The sequence below is a fragment of the Crocodylus siamensis genome, chromosome 4, assembly GCF_052110815.1.
Source record: "Crocodylus siamensis isolate JL-2025a chromosome 4, ASM5211081v1, whole genome shotgun sequence".
Taxonomy (NCBI): Eukaryota; Metazoa; Chordata; order Crocodylia; family Crocodylidae; genus Crocodylus; species Crocodylus siamensis.
In genome coordinates, this window is record NC_143398.1 from 104,418,742 (window position 1) to 104,436,876 (window position 18,135).

An 18,135-nucleotide genomic window follows, 5' to 3' on the forward strand; every position below is an offset into this window, starting at 1 on the left:
ATACATAGAAAATATGTATATTCTATATTCATATTTACTCACCTAAGGGAGTAAAAGGCTTTGAAGGCATACTTGGTTTGGAAGTCCCAACTGCATTAACAGCAAATACACGGACCTCATAAGCAACACCTTCAATCATCTTCTTTGGTTCAAAAGTTGTTTCTTTAATTAGTTCAAAATTAAGTCTCATCCACCTGGAGCTTTGTTTCTTTTTCCTTTCAATGAAATATCCTATTGACCAAACAAAGTGGTATAAGATTAAATAAAGAACTAGCCAGTAGCTCAGTGTTTATAAAATCAGCTACAAATCAATGTCATCTTTCTAGGTGGCCACTAACCCCTTTTCTAGATACAAATCTATATCACTTTCTGATCCCTGGGTGACTTACATGTAACTGTCTTAGGTTTTTACAAATGAAGACTTTCTGATTGTTAAATTAGGTTTTCTTCCTCACCTCCCCCCAAAACCATTAAATTTAACTTTGTAACACAGCAGTATTTAGGTCAAAATTCATAAGGGGTTAGCCCCATCAGCTTCTGAGCTCTCCTAACTCCCATGTGCTTTAGTATACTCCAAGGTGCCTAGGAACTCATCACATGCTTTCCTGTGTCCGTGCTAACACACAAAAAGAATATTCTCCAGGTTTGGTGTTTATGATAAAAAATATGCAAGTTTTTCACTAAACTCAGTCATCTAAGGGAGGGGTTTTCAACATTTTTAACAAGTGTACCCCTCCGGTCTCAAAGTTTCAGCTCATGTACGTTTTATATTTTTTTTCTTGTTTTTAAGTGGGGAGGGGCAGATCAAGGCCCCTGATGTGAGGGAGCAAATGGGGGAATGGTGTTGGGGCTAGAGCAGAGGCAGGTGCTGCTTAGGCGGAGGAGAAAAAGTTATTTCAGGGGGCTGAGTGTGCATATGCATGTCCCCCCCCCCCGCAGGTAAGTTTGTGGGGGAAGGGATGAGGGGAGGGGAAAGGACCATGTGGGGGGTGCAGATCAAGGCCCCTACAGTGAAGGAGGGAGCAGGACACAGGCAGGAGCAGGGAATGGGTGAGTGGGGCCCCAGCTGGGCTAAGTGGTGCCCCTTAAGCCTCCACCTATTCTACCACCCATCCCAGCCGGGGCCTCAATCACCCCTCCCCCTGCCCCTGCCCCATTCCCTCCCTCACCGCAGGGGACTCAATTTTCCCCCCACCCCCACAGTGGTGAGGGCTGGGGCTGGGGATTGAGACCCTCACAGTCCAGGAAGGAATGAGGCAGAGGCAAATCATTCACCACTGCCCCTGCCCTACTCCTGCCTGCACTGTGGGACAATCAGAGCCCGGCAGCTTGTCCAGGGGTGTGGTGCAGGGGAGCCAAAGGGGTGGGTCCCATGCCTCTCCCACTTGGCTCCCCCATGGTGCATGCAGCAGAGGGAACCACCCACCCGTGCCCCTGGATGAGTTGCTGAGCTCTGATTGTCCCACGACCCAGCCCGGCCAAGGCTTCATTCACGGTGAATGGGGCCCTGTCTGAACTGGGTCATGGTACAATCCCCACAGTGCAGGAGGGAGTAGGGCAGGGACAGGGGTGAATAATTCCTGCTACTACACACACCTCTGGGAGGGCATGGGGGCATGTGCCCCCCCGATATGTGCAGGAGACAGGGCGGGCTGGGGCTGGGGCTGGGGCTGTGCTGGGCTCTTCCTGGCAGGGGTTGGGCTGGGTTGCACTCAGGGTGGGCAGCAGTGGTACTGGAAGCAGGACTGTGGGACAGGCTGCAGCCACCCCAAAATTTGCCATAGCCCCCCACAACCTCCTCCAGCTCATCCCAGCCCAACATCCCTCCCGGGAACAGCACAGCACTACCCCTGCCACAGCCCACAGCAGCCTGCACATGCCCCCCATGCCCTCCCAGGGGTGTGTGTAGCGGCAGTGCTGGGAGGGGGTGGTGAATGGGGGGGCTTGCACAAGGCAGTAGCCACCACCACCAGCACTGCCCCCCTGCTTGGCTGCACACCATGCTGCTTTGCCATGGCTGGTCACAGCTCTGGGGATTGCTGATGGTCCAATTGTGTGCTGCCAGGGGCAGGTACAAAGCACACTTCCTGCCCCCCCCGCCCCCCACCATTCAGACCCTTGCAGCTGTGCTATAAAGGGGTAGCAGCCAATCAGGACAGCGGGCTGGGGTGGGAGGTGGGGAAGCACTATAGTGTGCTGTGTGGGGCTGGCAACTCCCAATGCATGCTTCCCCCTCCCCTGGGTAAGAGGTGAATGCGCCGGGGAGATGCCACGCCGTGCCCCAGGGTATGTATACCTCCATTTAATAACAACTGATCTATGGTAGGAAGGACAATCCTTTGAGTCTCAAAGGCCTATAATCCAGATTTATAAGGAAATGCCTCATGGAAACTAAGATATGGGAGGGTGCATCTGGTGTTGATTTCTAAGAGTTTAAGTTTCCAAAACCAGAGACCAAGCATCTTAGTAAAGGGTCCCACTCCTTTTGCATTCATTTCCCTTGGCCATATTACAGGGTCACCAAACAAAAGAAGAGCACTTACCTAAGATAGGAGAGCCTCCATCATAGGCTGGAGGTTCCCAGTTCATAATGCACCAATCTTCACCTACTTCAGTCACATCTGGTGCTTGTGGAGGGTCAGGAATATCTGTTGCAAACAAAGTAAAATATATGCTTAACCAAATAAAGTTAAACTAAAAAAAAAGTTTTTTTTAAATTAAAAAATAATAGAGGACAAAGTGCTGAATAAGTAGGGACCTACCTAATTTACAGGACTCCCCCCTCCCCCCAATTTCATGGTCCAGGTATAGTGTTGGTCACCATTTTTGCGGGGAAGCACAGTGCCCCACCCACACCTCTGATTGGCTGGGGGTCACCAGAAATCCTACCCCTCCCCAGATATTGACAGATAGTCAGTTATCAATCTCTAGGGATGGGTGGGTCTTCCAGGGCTCCACGGCCAATCAGAGGAGGGGGTGGATGCCATATTCTACCACGTAGTTAGGGGCCTTATTGTTGGAGGTGGAAAACATGTTTGCGTCCATTTGGGCAGAGGAAGATACTGAATTCGGTATTTGGGTGAGTACTGTAGCCAATGAACTGCAGCATAAAAGGGGAGTTCCCCCCACTGGTTTTAAAAAAGCTAACAGTTTTTGTATAGATTTCGTATATATCCTCTTTAGGGCTGTGCGAAATTTCACTGGGTGTTTCGTTTCAATGCTGTTTTGACTCATTTCAAGCTCAAAACAACGAAATTAAAACAAAATGAAAGGCCTCAAAACAGCCGTGAAACGAAATGAGGGCACTTGAAATGTTTTGGAAGTTTTGAAATGTTTTGAGTTTTGAAGTTGGGCTTGCTTGCAGGGAAACAGAAAATAAGGAGAGGGAGGGGGAAAACGGGGGAAGGACTCCTCTGATATTGACAGTGTAGCTGGGCAGTGATTGTGATCCTTCCCTGAGGTCTCTTCCAATCCCAGTGCTCTGGTGGAGGGACGGAAAAACAGCTGCACCCTAACACACACACACACACAGTCACACATGAAATGAAATTGAACTGTGCTTTGAAACAAAGCAAAACTTGAAACGAAACACTGGTCTATCAAAACATCAAAATGGAAGTCAAAACAAAACAGTGCTGTTTCACACAGCTCTAATCCTCATGTGGGAGGCATTCTCTGTGAATGTCTTCTAGATCAAGTGGAATGGGGAATCCTTTACAAACCCTGCCAGGATTTAAGTTGAGATAGATATCAAATTATTGAGCCTTGCTAAGACTGAGACACTGCTGGGCATGTGGAGAAGCAGATCTTTAGACACTTGGGAACAGTACTGTGAAAAACAGGTATGTACAGTCTTGGCATCTCTAGGGTGAGGTATGAACTGAAAGAAGGTTTTGAGTATTGCAATTTTAGGCTTAAACCCTTTAACCCACTTTAAGCATTGAAATCCTTTTGTGGACTTAACTTGTGCATACCTCAGTTCTTAAAATGGGGATGATAGAACTTTCCAACCTTATAATGGTATTATGAGGATGAATACATTAAAGATTTTTACTTGCCCAGATACCACAATGCTGGGGTCAGTGATGAGAACTTAAACAGATTTCACTGACGGTTTTGATGATTACAGAGGACAGCCACTACATAGGAGGCTCTTCAGATATGAGGAAAAGAAGCTGATCTAGGCTAGGAGCTTCTTTAATAAATATTTATTAAAAGAGAAGGACATATGATAAATGTGTCAGTGTGATAGAGTGCTCTCATGACTTACCAACCACTTTGATGTTGATTATAGCACTGTCTTCTCCAGCCTCATTCTTTAGCGTTATTCTGTAGGGACCTGAGTCATCCCTCTCAGCTGTATCAATTACCAAACAGCTGTTATCTGGATAAGTTTCTGCGCGTATTCTGCCACTGTCTGTGATCCACTAGGTATTAAAGTTAGGGGAGGGAAAAGTAGTATTGTGATTTGAGAAACAGAATGGACAAAGAGTGAAAAAGCAAAATGCTATATAGTATTTGCCAAAAATAAGTACAGGCACTATTTTGAACATTATATAAAAGCCCACAGTTTCTACCATTTCCTGTGCATGAGAATGACAAACCAAAAAAAGGGATAGGCAAATGAATAATTATTCAACGCTGCATCATTTCAAAGATTTTTATGGGTTATCTAAATTTTAAAAATAATTCAATTTAAGGTACAGTATGAATTTAAGGCTGAATAATTCTGGAATAGGTGTCCAAATAATTATATATGTGGACACTTATTTCAGAATAAGAGCTATTCTTGAACAATACCCAGTATAGAGAAGCCCTTGGTCTTGACACATTATACATCAAAACACCAAACAATGATTTGACCATGTAGTTCCTTCTGAAGTTAATGAGAACTGCATAGCCCAATCTCTGCAAGTGGGGCTAGAAATTTGAAGATGTAATTGGAGTTGTGCATTAAGGAAGCTTGCCTCATTCATGGTTTCATTATAAGCTCTTGATGAACTTTAAGGTTTGCAAAGTGGGTCATTAACTTTTGCAAATCTGAGCCAAGCCACATAGCCCTTACATAAAATTAGTGAAAGGCCAAGTAGAAATTTGGGGTGCTGACAGAAGTGATATTTGTCACATGATTATCCCCTTGAAAGTGCTCTGCAGCCATGACCTGACAGAAGTGCATGGCTGCAGAGCGCTTTGAAGTGCCTGAGAGTGCAACAAATTAGCCCTCAATTAATGAAGGTTCAGATAAAGGTGCTCCAAAACAGAGCACCTTTATTAACTTCTGTTTGTTCCTGTGTATGAGCAGGGCTAGGCTGCATCACCCCAGCCCCACCCCCAGTGCTGTCTGCAGGATAGGAGAGGGAGAAGGCAGGGGAGAGAGCTCAGACTGTGCTGGAGGGGAGGGTGGGGTAGGAGAGGCAGGTGGACTGGAGCCCTCCTGAGGTGGGGGACTCCAATCCATGCCCCCCCATCTACCAGCACAGATGGGGCAAACCCGAGACCAGAGCTCCCTCCCTGGCCTTCTCCCTCTCCTATGCTGCAGACAGCACTAGGGCTGAAAGGGATGAAGGGGCAGGGCTAGGGGAGAGAGACTGTAGACACAAAGCCTCTCTATGCTGGATTGTCTCCAAAGTGGAGCTCAATTCTCCCCTCCACAAAACAGTGAGTGCCTGTTGGGTTGGGCGGGGGGTTGCTGTAGCTCATGGTGCTTTCTGTGAAACACCATGAATTACAGTGGGGAGCTGCACATCTGTCAGTGCCCTTGATGGCTTTTGTTTGAGTTTCAGTTTCTCATGAGTGGTGAGAACGCATGCAAAGCAAAACTGAAGTAAAGTGTTTTTGAATATGTGAACCCAAACCTAGCAAATTTCACAAGGGAGAAAGGAAAAGCATCAGAGATCACATTAATAAAATAAATTATTATATGCAATTTAAATGCTATTTACAATTTGTTGAGTAGTCGCAGCTCAGCTACTTTAAGGGAAAAATAATTTTCTCCACTGAAGGAATAGAGCCTTAATTACACAGTAGGTCAGACTACATGTTCACAAGTGTTCCTTTTGGCTTTATCTGTGACTCTGTTAGAACAAAAGTATACCTATCAAAATTAACACATCTGATATCATAGAATCATAGGAAGTTAGGGTTGGCAGGGAGCATCCACAACTAGATCATCCTAGTGAAAGCTTTGTCTAGCCAGGGTTTAAAAACCTCCAACAATGGAACTTCCACCACCTCTCTGGGTAACCTGTTCCAGTGCTTCACCACCCTCCTAGATAGAAAGTTTTTCCTAATATCCAATTTAAACCTCCCTTCCTGCAACTTGAGAGCACTGCTCCTTGTTCTGTAATCTGTCACCACTGAGAACATAGATTTCATAGACATTAGGGCTGGAAGGGACCTCAGAAGATCATCGAGTCCAGCCCCCTCCGCCCAAAGGGCAGGAAGTCAGCTGGGGTCATAGGATCCCAGCAAGATAAGCATCCAATTTACTCTTGAAGGTGTTCAATGTAGGTGCTTGAACCACCTCCGACAGCAGGCTGTTCTAGACCTTGGGGGCTCAGACAGTAAAGAAATTCTTCCTTATGTCCAGCCTGAAATGGTAGTTTATGACCATTCGACTTCGTCATTCCTTGGGGCGCTCTGGTGAACAAACGTTCCCCCAGATCCTGGTGGTCACCCCTGATAAACTTGTAGGTGGCCATCAGATCACCCCTGAGCCTGCGCTTTTCCAGGCTAAAGAGCCCCATGACTCTCAGCCTGTTGTTATAAGGTCTGTTTTCCTGACCTCTGATCATGCGCGTGGCTTCTCTGGACTCGCTCAAGCTTCTCCACATCCTTTTTGAATTGTGGAGCCCAAAACTGGACGCAGTACTCCAGCTGCGGCCTCACCAAGGCCAAGTACAAGGGGAGAATGATGTCCCGGGCTTTACTTGAGAAGCATCTATGGATGCAAGCCAGCATTTTGGTCACTTTAGTAGCCGCAGCATCACACTGCAGGCTCATGTTCATATTGTGGTCTGCTACCTCTCAGGTCCATGTTCTTGGGGAACCCTGACACAGGACGCAGACTGTCTGACTCACAAAGAATCCCTCCCCCCAAACAGAAACTGATTAAAATGCAGTGAGAGACACACCTAAAACCCTCCAGATAAGGGTGACAAAAGTGAAACAACACTCCTAGGTCTCATTTGCATCTGAGATGGGACCAGATGACCATTCATTTACATGAGAGATGGAGAACAGAAAGCCTGAAGCAGAGACTGCAGTGAATTCTGGGATCAGCGAAGCAGGGGAGCACTGCATGATGGGGAATCTGTGCTCCAAATGCTAATCAACCCACACATCCAGCTCAGCATTTATCAGTCCAGTTCTAATCTGGATTTACAAAGGACTTCCCTCCCCCCCCCCCCCCACTTCTAAGCAGAAGTAAGTTTACTAGGCATCTCGGGCTGTACATTCCCCGGTCCCACTATGGGAGGCCTATGTAAACTTAATTGGCTAAAACTCAGTTGCCGGGTAAGGAAATGCTGAGGCAATACACCGAGTCGGGGGTATGGGCAACATTTGAAGAATGGTACAGGGTTCATCACAGCATCCAGCCTGTTGGAACCCTGACCACAAGTGTTGTCATTCTTTTCCTGGGACGACAGGTGGAAGTCCTCTCCACAACAGGTTATGAACACTCCAATAAGTGCCTTATGTCTGTTAAAAGACTATAGTAAGATCTGGAAAAGTCATGCTAAGCTGAGGCTTGTTCACAGCAAGTAAAAATCCAAAATCCTGATGCTGCAAGCTATCTATTGTTTCTGAAGACACCAGGTGATGTCCCATCAGTATATCTGCTATCCATAGGAATGTCAAGCTGGCTCCTAAATATGTGTTTCCTGAGTATCAATCAGTTTCCTGAGATGTTCCAACCAGATAACCCCTTGTCAACAGAAAAGACAATTTGATTTACACTGCTGAGTATGCTTGAAAGAAGCTGAACTGAGGGTATAAAAATCTGTAAAAGAAGCAGCAGTGTGTGTGCTGACACCACCCGCTTTCTTCTTAAGAGGCTGCAGGAGGCAGATCGTCCCCCTTCAAGGATCTTGCTGAGAACTTTAACCTGTCAGCTTTGCAACCCCAGTGCCTTGGACTAGTGAGATTCCAGCTCTCTCTCTCTCTTCTCTTCTCTCTCTCTCTAAGCATAGATTTCTGAACCTGAACTGTATTAGTTAAGCTTGAGCTAAGTTTCCCCAAATACTTAGTGAAACCAGGGTAATACTGTAACTGTTTGTGTTTGTTTTTCCTTTGCATGTCTATTACTGCTAGTGCCATTGTATATTTCATATACTTACCAATAAATAACTTTTATAATCAAACTGGTGGTAACTGGGTATATTTTCCCTTCTTTACTTCTCCTTCTCCACTTGCTGTGCAGCAATGCTTCTTTTACGTAAGCTAAAGATCCCTGTGAAGCCCAAAAATACTGTGGGGCCTGCTCATCAAGATTGGGACGTGCTGAGTTTGAAATACATAAGGGGATCAGCTTGTACAGGCTGATTGACCCAGTTTGGCTCAGACATGCCCTAATGAACTGAAGGCTGGCCCATGAGGCTGAACCCAGCTGGATTCAGAGGTATTCTGTTTAACTGTGTGCTTGTGTCTGACTATAGTTATTGTTGCTCTGATGAACTGATTCTTGGCATATGAACCCAGGCTGATCAACTGGGCCAGGACAGGAGTATCACATTAATCTGTGTGTGTTTGTGTGTATGACTGATTTGGGGACTGTAGGAACCCAGCTCAGGAACCGAACTGAGTCCTGCAAGATGGCTCCATTGGGGGTGAGGGCTTGCAGAAGGGAGAGATACAGCTCCATATAGAAACACAACACAAGCAGCACATTAATAGAATTACCAAGACCGTAGTCCTAATAAATAAGCACACCCCAAAGTAGCGGGCGAATCTGGTAACAGGTCAATGATGACCCCCAAGTCTCTTTCTTCCACCGTGCTAGCCAGCGTAGCACTGCCAAGCCTACAAGGATGCTGCAGATTTTTCTTCCCAAGGTGGAGAACCTTGCATTTTTCGGTGTTAAACACCATCAGGTTCTCGTCCGCCCATTTGCTGAGCCTGTCCAGGAACCTCGAGGTACCAGGCATGGATTGTGAATGCTACAATGCTGGGGAGGATGGAAAGTGCCAGAGGAGCACAGGGGGGCTCCCCTACGTGCTTGGTGGCAGACCCAGAAGTGGACCAGAACTACTTCTGGTCCACTTAGGATCCACCACCAAGCATGCCGGGGGGACGCCCATGCACCACCAGCTCAGCGATTGGCCATGGGAGGACCCCATGTACCCCCTCAGACCCACAAGGCACCAGTCGCTGAGCCGGGAATGGGGGGAGGGGTCCTCCACATGCTCCGCAGCAGACCCAGAAGTGGATTGGAAGTGCTTCTGGGTCCACCTCTGGGTCCACTGCTGAATGTGCTGGGGACTCCCCCATGCACCTGTGGGATACTCCATCTGGCCCAGCATCTCAGCATTCACTCGCCACCTGGTACCTTGAGGTATGTAGAAAAAACATTTAAAGCTGTGTCTATGCCCAAATCATCAAATCTCTCTGAATCGATTCAAAATGTTCCGATTCGATTCAGAGATTAAAGGGTCTCCTGATTCAATTCAGATTTGGAGATTTGGCCATTGAATCGGGCTGAATCTCCACCAAATCAAATCAGCAAACGAAGCTTCGGACATCCCTATCCCTGACCCATTCTTTTAGCACTGAGAACTACTCACCTCCTCCCTAGACTGTATGGCCCAGTGGAGTAGTCTGGGAGCTGAAATGTAACACCTAGCCATACCCAGATAGATAAAATATATGTATAATTGCCTTTCTTTGAACAAGAAGTTATGGAGACAAAATGTAATGCAGTAAATGGCTCCTTATAATATTTTCACAGGGCCAGAGCCACAGAAACAATTAAAACTTACTGATTCATCAAGCCAAAGTCTGTTTGAGAAGAAAAGTCTTTATACCAGGTTGCAGAAATAAGGATACAGTAGCATTAATTGCCATACCTTTTCCCCTTTACTCCACATAATTTTTGGAGTTGGCTCTCCAGAGACTGGGATCTCAAGTCGTAATTTATTTCCTGCTACAACTGTCACTGTGTTATTTTCACCAAGACCTTCCAGATGGAGTTTAGGTGGATCTGAAAATGAAGATATTACCAAGTCCATTATAGTGCTGTCACACTAAGAGAACATTTTGATAAAGACAGTGACATGGATGTACTTCTGCAATACTAACCTTTTAGACTGTAGATAGGAAGTTAAAGACTAGTCCTCATTTATGTGCTTTTCTGATGTTTTCAATTCAACTGCATTTTCTTTGCAAAAAAATCTCTGACTTTCCAGCATGGTCCTTGAGCCACCAAGCCACAGGTTAGGCATTATCCAATCCATTCTCCAGCCCTCCTTTAAAAGCTGTCCTCCCGGGCAGCCAAAAGAGGGAGATATGTGGGTGCAGGAAATGGATGCCCTTGTAGAAGAGATAAGGTCCTGAGTCCTAGCCTGGACATTGCTACCAGTGGGGTAGAAACTTCCTCACTGCTCTCCATCCATTCATCCTGAATATTAAATACAATGTGCAGTGGCTCAGTTTCAAGAGGAAGGCTGGATAATACCTAACCTGTGGCCCAGTGATTATAAACTGTGTACCTTTGCTATGATATTTTACTTCTGTTTGAAAAGCTAAGCTAAGTAATACATGTATTTTGTCTGATTGACTGAATTTGGATTAACCGAGTCTCATACATTGAATGAATGTTGTTTTAAAAAATAACCAAATGAATGATGCTTCATATACTTAGTATGTGGGGTAGTGTGTAACAGTATCACTATTCTTGTTAAAAAAAAACAAGTCATTTTTTGAAATACCATATTTACTCAAATACAAGATGAATTTTTTTCAGCTCAGCGGGGAGGGGGGAAAGCCCCTCATCTTATAGTTGCACACAAAGAAACTTCACCTGTGCTAAAACTTGTAGCAGTGTTTTCAAATTTGCTTCTCACTTCCAGGTGCTCAGGGTAAGCAGGGAGTGCAGACAGAAGTACAGCTCCCTGCTATAACTGAGAACGTTTGCAGGAAGTGTTTTGAGTTACAATGTTCTGCCCAAGAAAACAGAAGTTCACTGTTGGTTCCAGGGTGGGCAGGAATCTAGCTACTGGCTGGGAACCTGCAACTGGTTTCCTCTAGCAACATCCCCGCCTCTCTCCCAGCCTGCCCTGTTTCATAATGGGGGGGAGGGAAAGGGAGCAGAGGGAGGTCATTCTTGGGGTTCCCTTGGGAACCCCACTCCACCTTCCACCAGCAGATGAAAACCCCCCCGACTGAACTCCCTCCACTCTCTTCCCCACCTTCCATTCTGAAAACAGTGACAGGCTGGCAGGTAGCGCAGACAGAAGTTGTAGAAGATGCTGTTTTGAAATATCTTCATTTGACCCCTCGTGCAATGAGGGTTTAGATTTTCACTCAACTGGCCATTTTTAAACTGTCTGCAGCCATGCACTTGTGTTTGGTCATGGCTATAAACTACTTTCTGTGGCCAGGTCAGGCAAAAATTGTCAGTTCTATCTGCCTCCAGTGTCTGGCAGTAAAGACACAGGAGAACCAGCTGCAGAGGGAAGAAACTGTGTGTGTTGGGGGGGGAGGTACAAGTCAAGAGGGTTACTTAACACCGCCCCCCCCGGATCTATTTTCCCTCCTGTAACAGTGGTAGGGGGACAAATTCATGGCAAACTTCTGATCATTATTTATATGCCTGGAAAATTATAACAAATTTATAAATTTTCCATATATGCAGTAAATATGGTAAGTCAGCTTTTCAAAGAACACTATGCTGCATTCAGCTCTCATAACACGTTGCAAAGAGGGCCAGCAGAAGATGTTTTAAAAATATCTTAATGCTTGCATTTAATTCAGTGGGAGCCTTTCTTGTAGTTTGAAGGGGCTCTGGATCAAACCCTTAAACCATAAGGCATCCATGATTTGTGATAAAATATTTTCTACTTTACTTGAACATTGCCTAATTGTTAGACTGCATAAGTATTTGAAGACTTCCTGATGAAAATCTAGATATTTCATATGGTATTCATTTTTCACTTTCCAAAAGTCAAAGAAAATAAAACTTTATAATTTGATGCACCATACACTTACCTACAATATGAACTTTACATGGTATGTCGATTTTATAGGCATCTGGTACAAAAGTGTATTCACCCTCATCTTCAACAAGGGAGTTTGATACAGTCAACCTGTGGATTCTATGAAAAATAAAGAAGCAATCCATTGAATTATATTGAGTAGACTGTAGGCAGATATAAGGAAGATATTATTATATCTTAAGTTACAAGTTCATCAAATCTGGGCTTAGTTTTGAGGTTTCTGGCTAAAAATTCTAAATTTCATGAATATGCTTGAAGATGTTTCCCTTCATTTTTTAAAATGGTGAAAATAATATACAGGCTCCCTAGAAAATGAGGAGTACTAGCATTGACCGATTTCAAATGCATACACAACTCACATAGGCAGGAATGCAAATTCTGTGCATAGTATATGGAAATGGTCCAGAAATAACCCAAGAAACAGAAAAATTAAAACTGCATTTTTTTCTACCAGTTCTAATACTTGTTTTAACCTTGTACTCCATTCTCCACAGTAAGTGCAATAGAAACTTCAAGCAATATGAATCTCTTAAATGGAGCTACATTATGAAACTCCATTATGGCTCATTACCAACTTGAATACACTGACCAAAATGGAAGACAAAAAGTAAACTGATAGCTAATAAATCCTGCTCTGCAATAGCATATTTTCATATATATGGCACACTCCAAAGTAAGATGTGCACCTTGTTTTTAAAAGTAGAATGAAATAAAAAGATCCTTTGTTGTAGCAACTCAGTAGTAAGAGTATGCAAAGCAGGTGCTATTTGATTTGGGTTCAGCCAGAATCAGGGACAGTGAATCAATTTCTGGATTCAGATCACTGTCCCTGATTCAATTCAGCCAAATCCAAATCTGAAGTTTCGATGCTGATTAGGAGAATCAGCAATTCAGACATAGACACAGCTTTAAATGTTTTTTCTTTGAGGTACCAGCACGGTACCAGTGTGGCTTGTGATTGCTGCATTGCTGGGGCAGATGGAGTGTCCCGCAGGAGTACTTCCAGTCCACTTCCGGGTCCCCCAGGGAGTGCGCCAGGGCCCCACCCCATGCCCCTCCTGGCTCGGCAATTGGCTGTGGGGGTACCCTGGGTGCCCTCCCAGACCCAGGAGGCACCAGTCACTGAGCTGGAGGGGTGCAGGGTGGCCCCCTTGCATGCTCCCTGGTAGACCCAGAGGTGGATCGGAAGTTCTTCTGGTCCACTTCTGGGTCTGCTGCCAAGCGCGCTCAATGCGCCTCAGCATTGCAGCATTCATGAGCCACCTAGTACCTAGAGGTATGTAGAAAAAACATTTAAAACTGTGTCTATGTCGGAATCCCCAAATGTCTCCAAATCGATTTGGAGGGTTCTGATTTGATTTGGAGAGACTAAAGCGTCCTCTGATTTGATCCAGATTCAGAGATTTGGCCATTGAACCAGGCTGAATCTCTGCCAAATTGAATCAGGGACTGAAGCTTCGCACAGCCCTATTCAGTAGCAGTAGCTAGGGAGATAACTCTGCTCATTATTCTGCTTCTTGGGGATTGTGTGCACAATTACTTTCATTTTTGCCTGACAGAATTTTAGCAGCATAAACTGTTGTTACCATATTTCTTCACCCAGCACAGCTGCATTTTTGTGGGGGAAGGTATGTGTTGTATGCAAGAAAAACACGGAAATAAGTATAAATATATACGAGTGCTAAAGGTGAAGAGTGGAAAGATATCAGATGACAAGTCACAGAAAATATATCTTGATGATGCCCTCCTATTACAAACCAGCCCATTCTAAGTAACATGCCTACCTTCCCTTGTGATATATTTTTACACGGTCACTAGGTAGAAGAGGTTGACCATTTCTGTACCACTTTCCTGGTATGTTCTCAGATATTTCACACTTCATGTTGATATCTTGCCCAAGCCTTACAGTCTGGTCTTCTAGTGCATGTATTACTTTCAGTGGTCTCACTTAGGAAAACAAAACCATAGAAATTAGTGCTGATGTTGAATAACAATTCATGATTCTATCTGTGAGCTGCTACTAACCGCTGTAATGAGTTGCCTGACTTGAGGTTGCAGATCAGATGCTATGCTATTCAATAAACAGAATCCTTTCCGAGTGGTTAGAGTACTCAAAGAGGAAGTGGGCAGTCTTAGTTTCAGGTCTTCCTTAGTCTGAGAGGATCCAAACCCACAACCTTATGTCCTGACAGAGTGCCCGAACCATCAAACTATAGAATAGGTTAGAATAGAGCACTCTCTACTCTTCATTGGAGCCTTTCCCGCTATGTAACCAACAGAGCAAATGTCACCATCATTTTGTATGAAAATGACTATGGGCACGTCTACATGTCACCCTACGGTGACATAGTGGTGTGCTATGTCACCATACAGTGTGCTACAGTGATGTCGTCATCACATGGGTCTACATATTGCTGCCACATGCATGGCAAAGTAACCACCCATACTGCACCATGCTTTAGTGCACAGCAGCTGCATTTTATGTTGAACTCAGTGCTGTGTGTTACATGTGCTCAGACCATACCTACTAGAACAGGGTTCCTTTGGGATTTAGGAACAAGTTTGCCTTGTGCTTCTATTGCAACAGAGTTTAAGTACTTAGCTGCTCAGACTGAGATACGCCTGAACATGTGCAGAAACCTAAATTCAGGTGCATAGAGAATTTTTCAGTCCAAAATATGCTTCTTCCAAAATGTGTCAGTAAGAAACCAACTCTATGGGACAGTTCAGGTTCAAGGTCTATTTATCCCTTGTCCTCCCTAACAAAAACAGCAATTGATAACCACCTTTTTGTCACATTTGCTCACTTAGATTTGTGTTCTTAATATAATTCTATTTCATGTATAACAGTGGCTGCTTATAAGACAGATAACTTGTAAAGTTACTTCCTCCCAGTTGAAGCTTAGACCAGATTCAGACTGGTGAAAAATGTCAGCAGTTCTCACAGCTACCCATACTCACGCAAGCTAGCATCTTGATTTATTGACATAGACTCATCAGAAAATGCAAATACTGCAGATCTGAATTTATTTCAATGTGTCCACAAGGAAGGCAGTGAACTTTGTTGAGCTGAAGTTTGTAATAAATGCACTACATTTACAAAATAAGTAAAAGTATTTTGTAATACCTTCCACCCTGACCCTCACTGCAATGAAATTCTATGCATACATTTAGCTTAAAAAGTATAAAAATACATATTGTACAACCCCCCAAAAGTTAATTTTATCTATTTCTTGGAAATATTCCAACATTGTTTTTGTCTTGTTTGATAGTGACAAGTGTATGGGTGCAGGACAAGGAGCATTAGTGCCTTTAGCAATACTTATAACTTAATTACAGAGTTGGTTGGAACATTTTAACTTGTTTTTTGAAAAAAAAGAAAACAAAAACCTTCTCTGGTGTTGACTGAAAACCTTTTCCTTTGGTTTTCCAAATAACTGAAAAAGTTTTAAGGTAAGCAGAAACTTTTCCTGTAGAATTCTATTTTCTTGAAAATTTCATGCTCCAGTGAGCAAGCATTTAGATAGGAAAAAAACTGACGTGACCTACTTAATTACCTATTAATTAAAATAATGCTCAGAAGAAAGACATGCAATATATTCATCTTAGATGGTAGCAACAGAAAAATCAGTATGTTTAGATTTCCCCATAGACTCCTAGGAATAGGCAAATAGTAATACTCTACTAGGAAAACCAGTAGATGATGGTAAATCTGTTATCAGGAGTAAACATTCACATATAGAAAAGATGTCCAGTACTTACAATCAACTGAAAGCTTAGCAGCTGATTGTCCTCCAGTTGTCATTACTGAATAAGTTGCAGTGTCAGCTTTTGTAGCTTCTTCTATAATCAGAGTGTGTTTTTTACCCTCAACTTTAAGTCGGTAGCGAGATCTAGGTTCATTGCCTAGCTCCACTCCATTCTTAAACCTGATCGAAGATAACAAATCTTATTTTCCCAAAAAACGTACCATTCTAATACTGTATTGGGTAACTTCAATATGAATGGACATCTTCTGAACTGAAAAGATTTAGAGAAGCTTTTGGAGGAGGTAGAGCAAACAGGAAAGATTTAAATGAACTAATTCATTAATGTAGTCATTACACTAAAAGAATGTTATTGTCTCAATATTTTGGAAAACATTATTTTTATGATATTTTAAACTACATTTCAGGTTTGGTTACATAGGCGATGGCCTTCCTTGTTTGCCCTAAGCTACTACAGTCTTCATTTTTAGGAAACCAATGTTTACTCTAGGGCAGCCAGAAGTGGCTTACCATTTCACATTTGCATCTTCTTCAGATACTTCACAGACTAATTCTACTCTTTCACCAACATAGGTATTCGTATCTTCCAGGGCTTTGGTCACCAATATTGGCGGCTCTATGGTGAGAAAAGATATGGTTTTACAATTTGAGAAACAAAGTTATATGAAAAAGAAAAAAAAAGTGTTATGAGGAAAAATGATTCTAAGAAAGAAATTCGAACTAAGATCAATTGTCTTCAGAAGAGTATTGGTGAGCACAACAGTTACTGCAGTTTTTTTCTACTTGAAATCAGAAAGAAGCTGGCCTATGCATAAACAGCAGGCACACTTATTGCAAAATCTTGAGTTGGTTTGAATAAAACTCTCTCTCAATCCCTTTGACTGGCAGTTTGCCAATATAAGTTGCTTATGGACAGACACCAAAATCTGCAATGTACTGTCTTCTCCCCTTGATTCCTTCTCCCAGCACAGCATTTTCCTCAGGTGGCACATTGGACATGGCATGATGATGTGGCATTATAATACTATATCCTTATAGGGTTTAACCCATCCATTTTAAGAGTAAGAGAAAAGTCTGCCTGTTTAGTGCATACATTTTAAAAGACACTGGGCACATCTACACATGAAATTAGTACGCATGAATAACCTCTGGTGCAGTTCATGCAGAATTTTATTACTTCTGGGCACAATGTTTATATGTGCACCTGGGACTGCAGTATGTTGAGCCAGGATGGCACAGCCCTGGCTGGCAGAGGGCTCGAGGAGTCAGTCTGCCGGCCCAAGGCTGTTCCACCCCACCTCAACATGCTTTGGAGGGGCTGGCTGGGGCATGAGGGTGCTATGTGCAGCTAGCCAACAGGAAGGCCCACACTGTAGCACCCTTATGCCCCAGCCACCCCATTCACCATCTATACATGCGTTGCAACACACTTAATAATAGGCCTGTGCTAAGTGGCTAGTATTCGCTTTGGATTCGGATTTGGCTGATTTGGGGGACAGTGATTCGGTAATTCAATTTGGCTGAATCTGATTCAGAGATTTGGCCACTGCCAAATTGGCCAAATCTCTGAATCAGATAGGCCCCATCCCCTGCTGGCTCTCCCAGTCTTTGAAAAAAAAAAGCTCCACTCACCAGCTGCTGCCAGGTAGGGGGCAATCCCTGCTACACCCCACTGTCCCATGCTGCATGAGGGGCTCTGTCATGAGCTCCCACCCCCCACCCTCTCTCCCGGCCCCAGCTCCCAGCTCTTTAAAAAAAAAAGCCCCACTCACTGGCTTCTGCCAGGCAGGGGGTAATCCCTGCTACCCCCCTCTGCCCCATGCTGCATGGGAGGCTCTGCCATTAGCCCCCAGAAGCCCTGAGGCCAGTGCAGCATCTGGTGAGTGTGGGGCTTTTTTCTTTTTTTTTAAGAGCCAGGAGCTGGGGCCAGGTTGGGCAGTCATGGGGGGGCGGGGTTGGGAGAGTGGATGAGGGTCGGGGGGACACTTAGGGGGGCTGGGGGAGCAGGCGGTGGATGGAGCCTGGTGGAGGTCCCCCCATGGTCCCCTTCCGCCTCCTCCAGCCCCCTCTCCCCTGCCCACTACTTACCAAGATGGAGTCCAGGTCCAGCTCCCTGCAGCAGTGAGCAGAGACTGCCTGAATCTCTGAAGTTCTCC

General features: G+C 44.4%; 1 protein-coding gene across 6 annotated transcripts in view; it reads right to left on the reverse strand.

Annotated features, from left to right (window-relative positions):
- Window positions 1-18,135, reverse strand: part of MYBPC1 (myosin binding protein C1) — a 108,673-nt gene that overhangs the window by 29,079 nt on the left and 61,459 nt on the right. For all 6 annotated transcript variants that reach the window (XM_090043245.1, XM_090043246.1, XM_090043249.1 and 3 more), the window contains 8 exons: window positions 16,490-16,595; window positions 15,975-16,141; window positions 13,997-14,159; window positions 12,205-12,311; window positions 10,065-10,198; window positions 4,271-4,427; window positions 2,544-2,648; window positions 43-231 (listed from right to left, as the gene is read on the reverse strand). In XM_090043245.1, coding sequence (XP_089899371.1) covers window positions 43-231; window positions 2,544-2,648; window positions 4,271-4,427; window positions 10,065-10,198; window positions 12,205-12,311; window positions 13,997-14,159; window positions 15,975-16,141; window positions 16,490-16,595 — 1,128 coding nt within the window. The remainder of the gene's footprint in view (window positions 1-42; window positions 232-2,543; window positions 2,649-4,270; window positions 4,428-10,064; window positions 10,199-12,204; window positions 12,312-13,996; window positions 14,160-15,974; window positions 16,142-16,489; window positions 16,596-18,135) is intronic.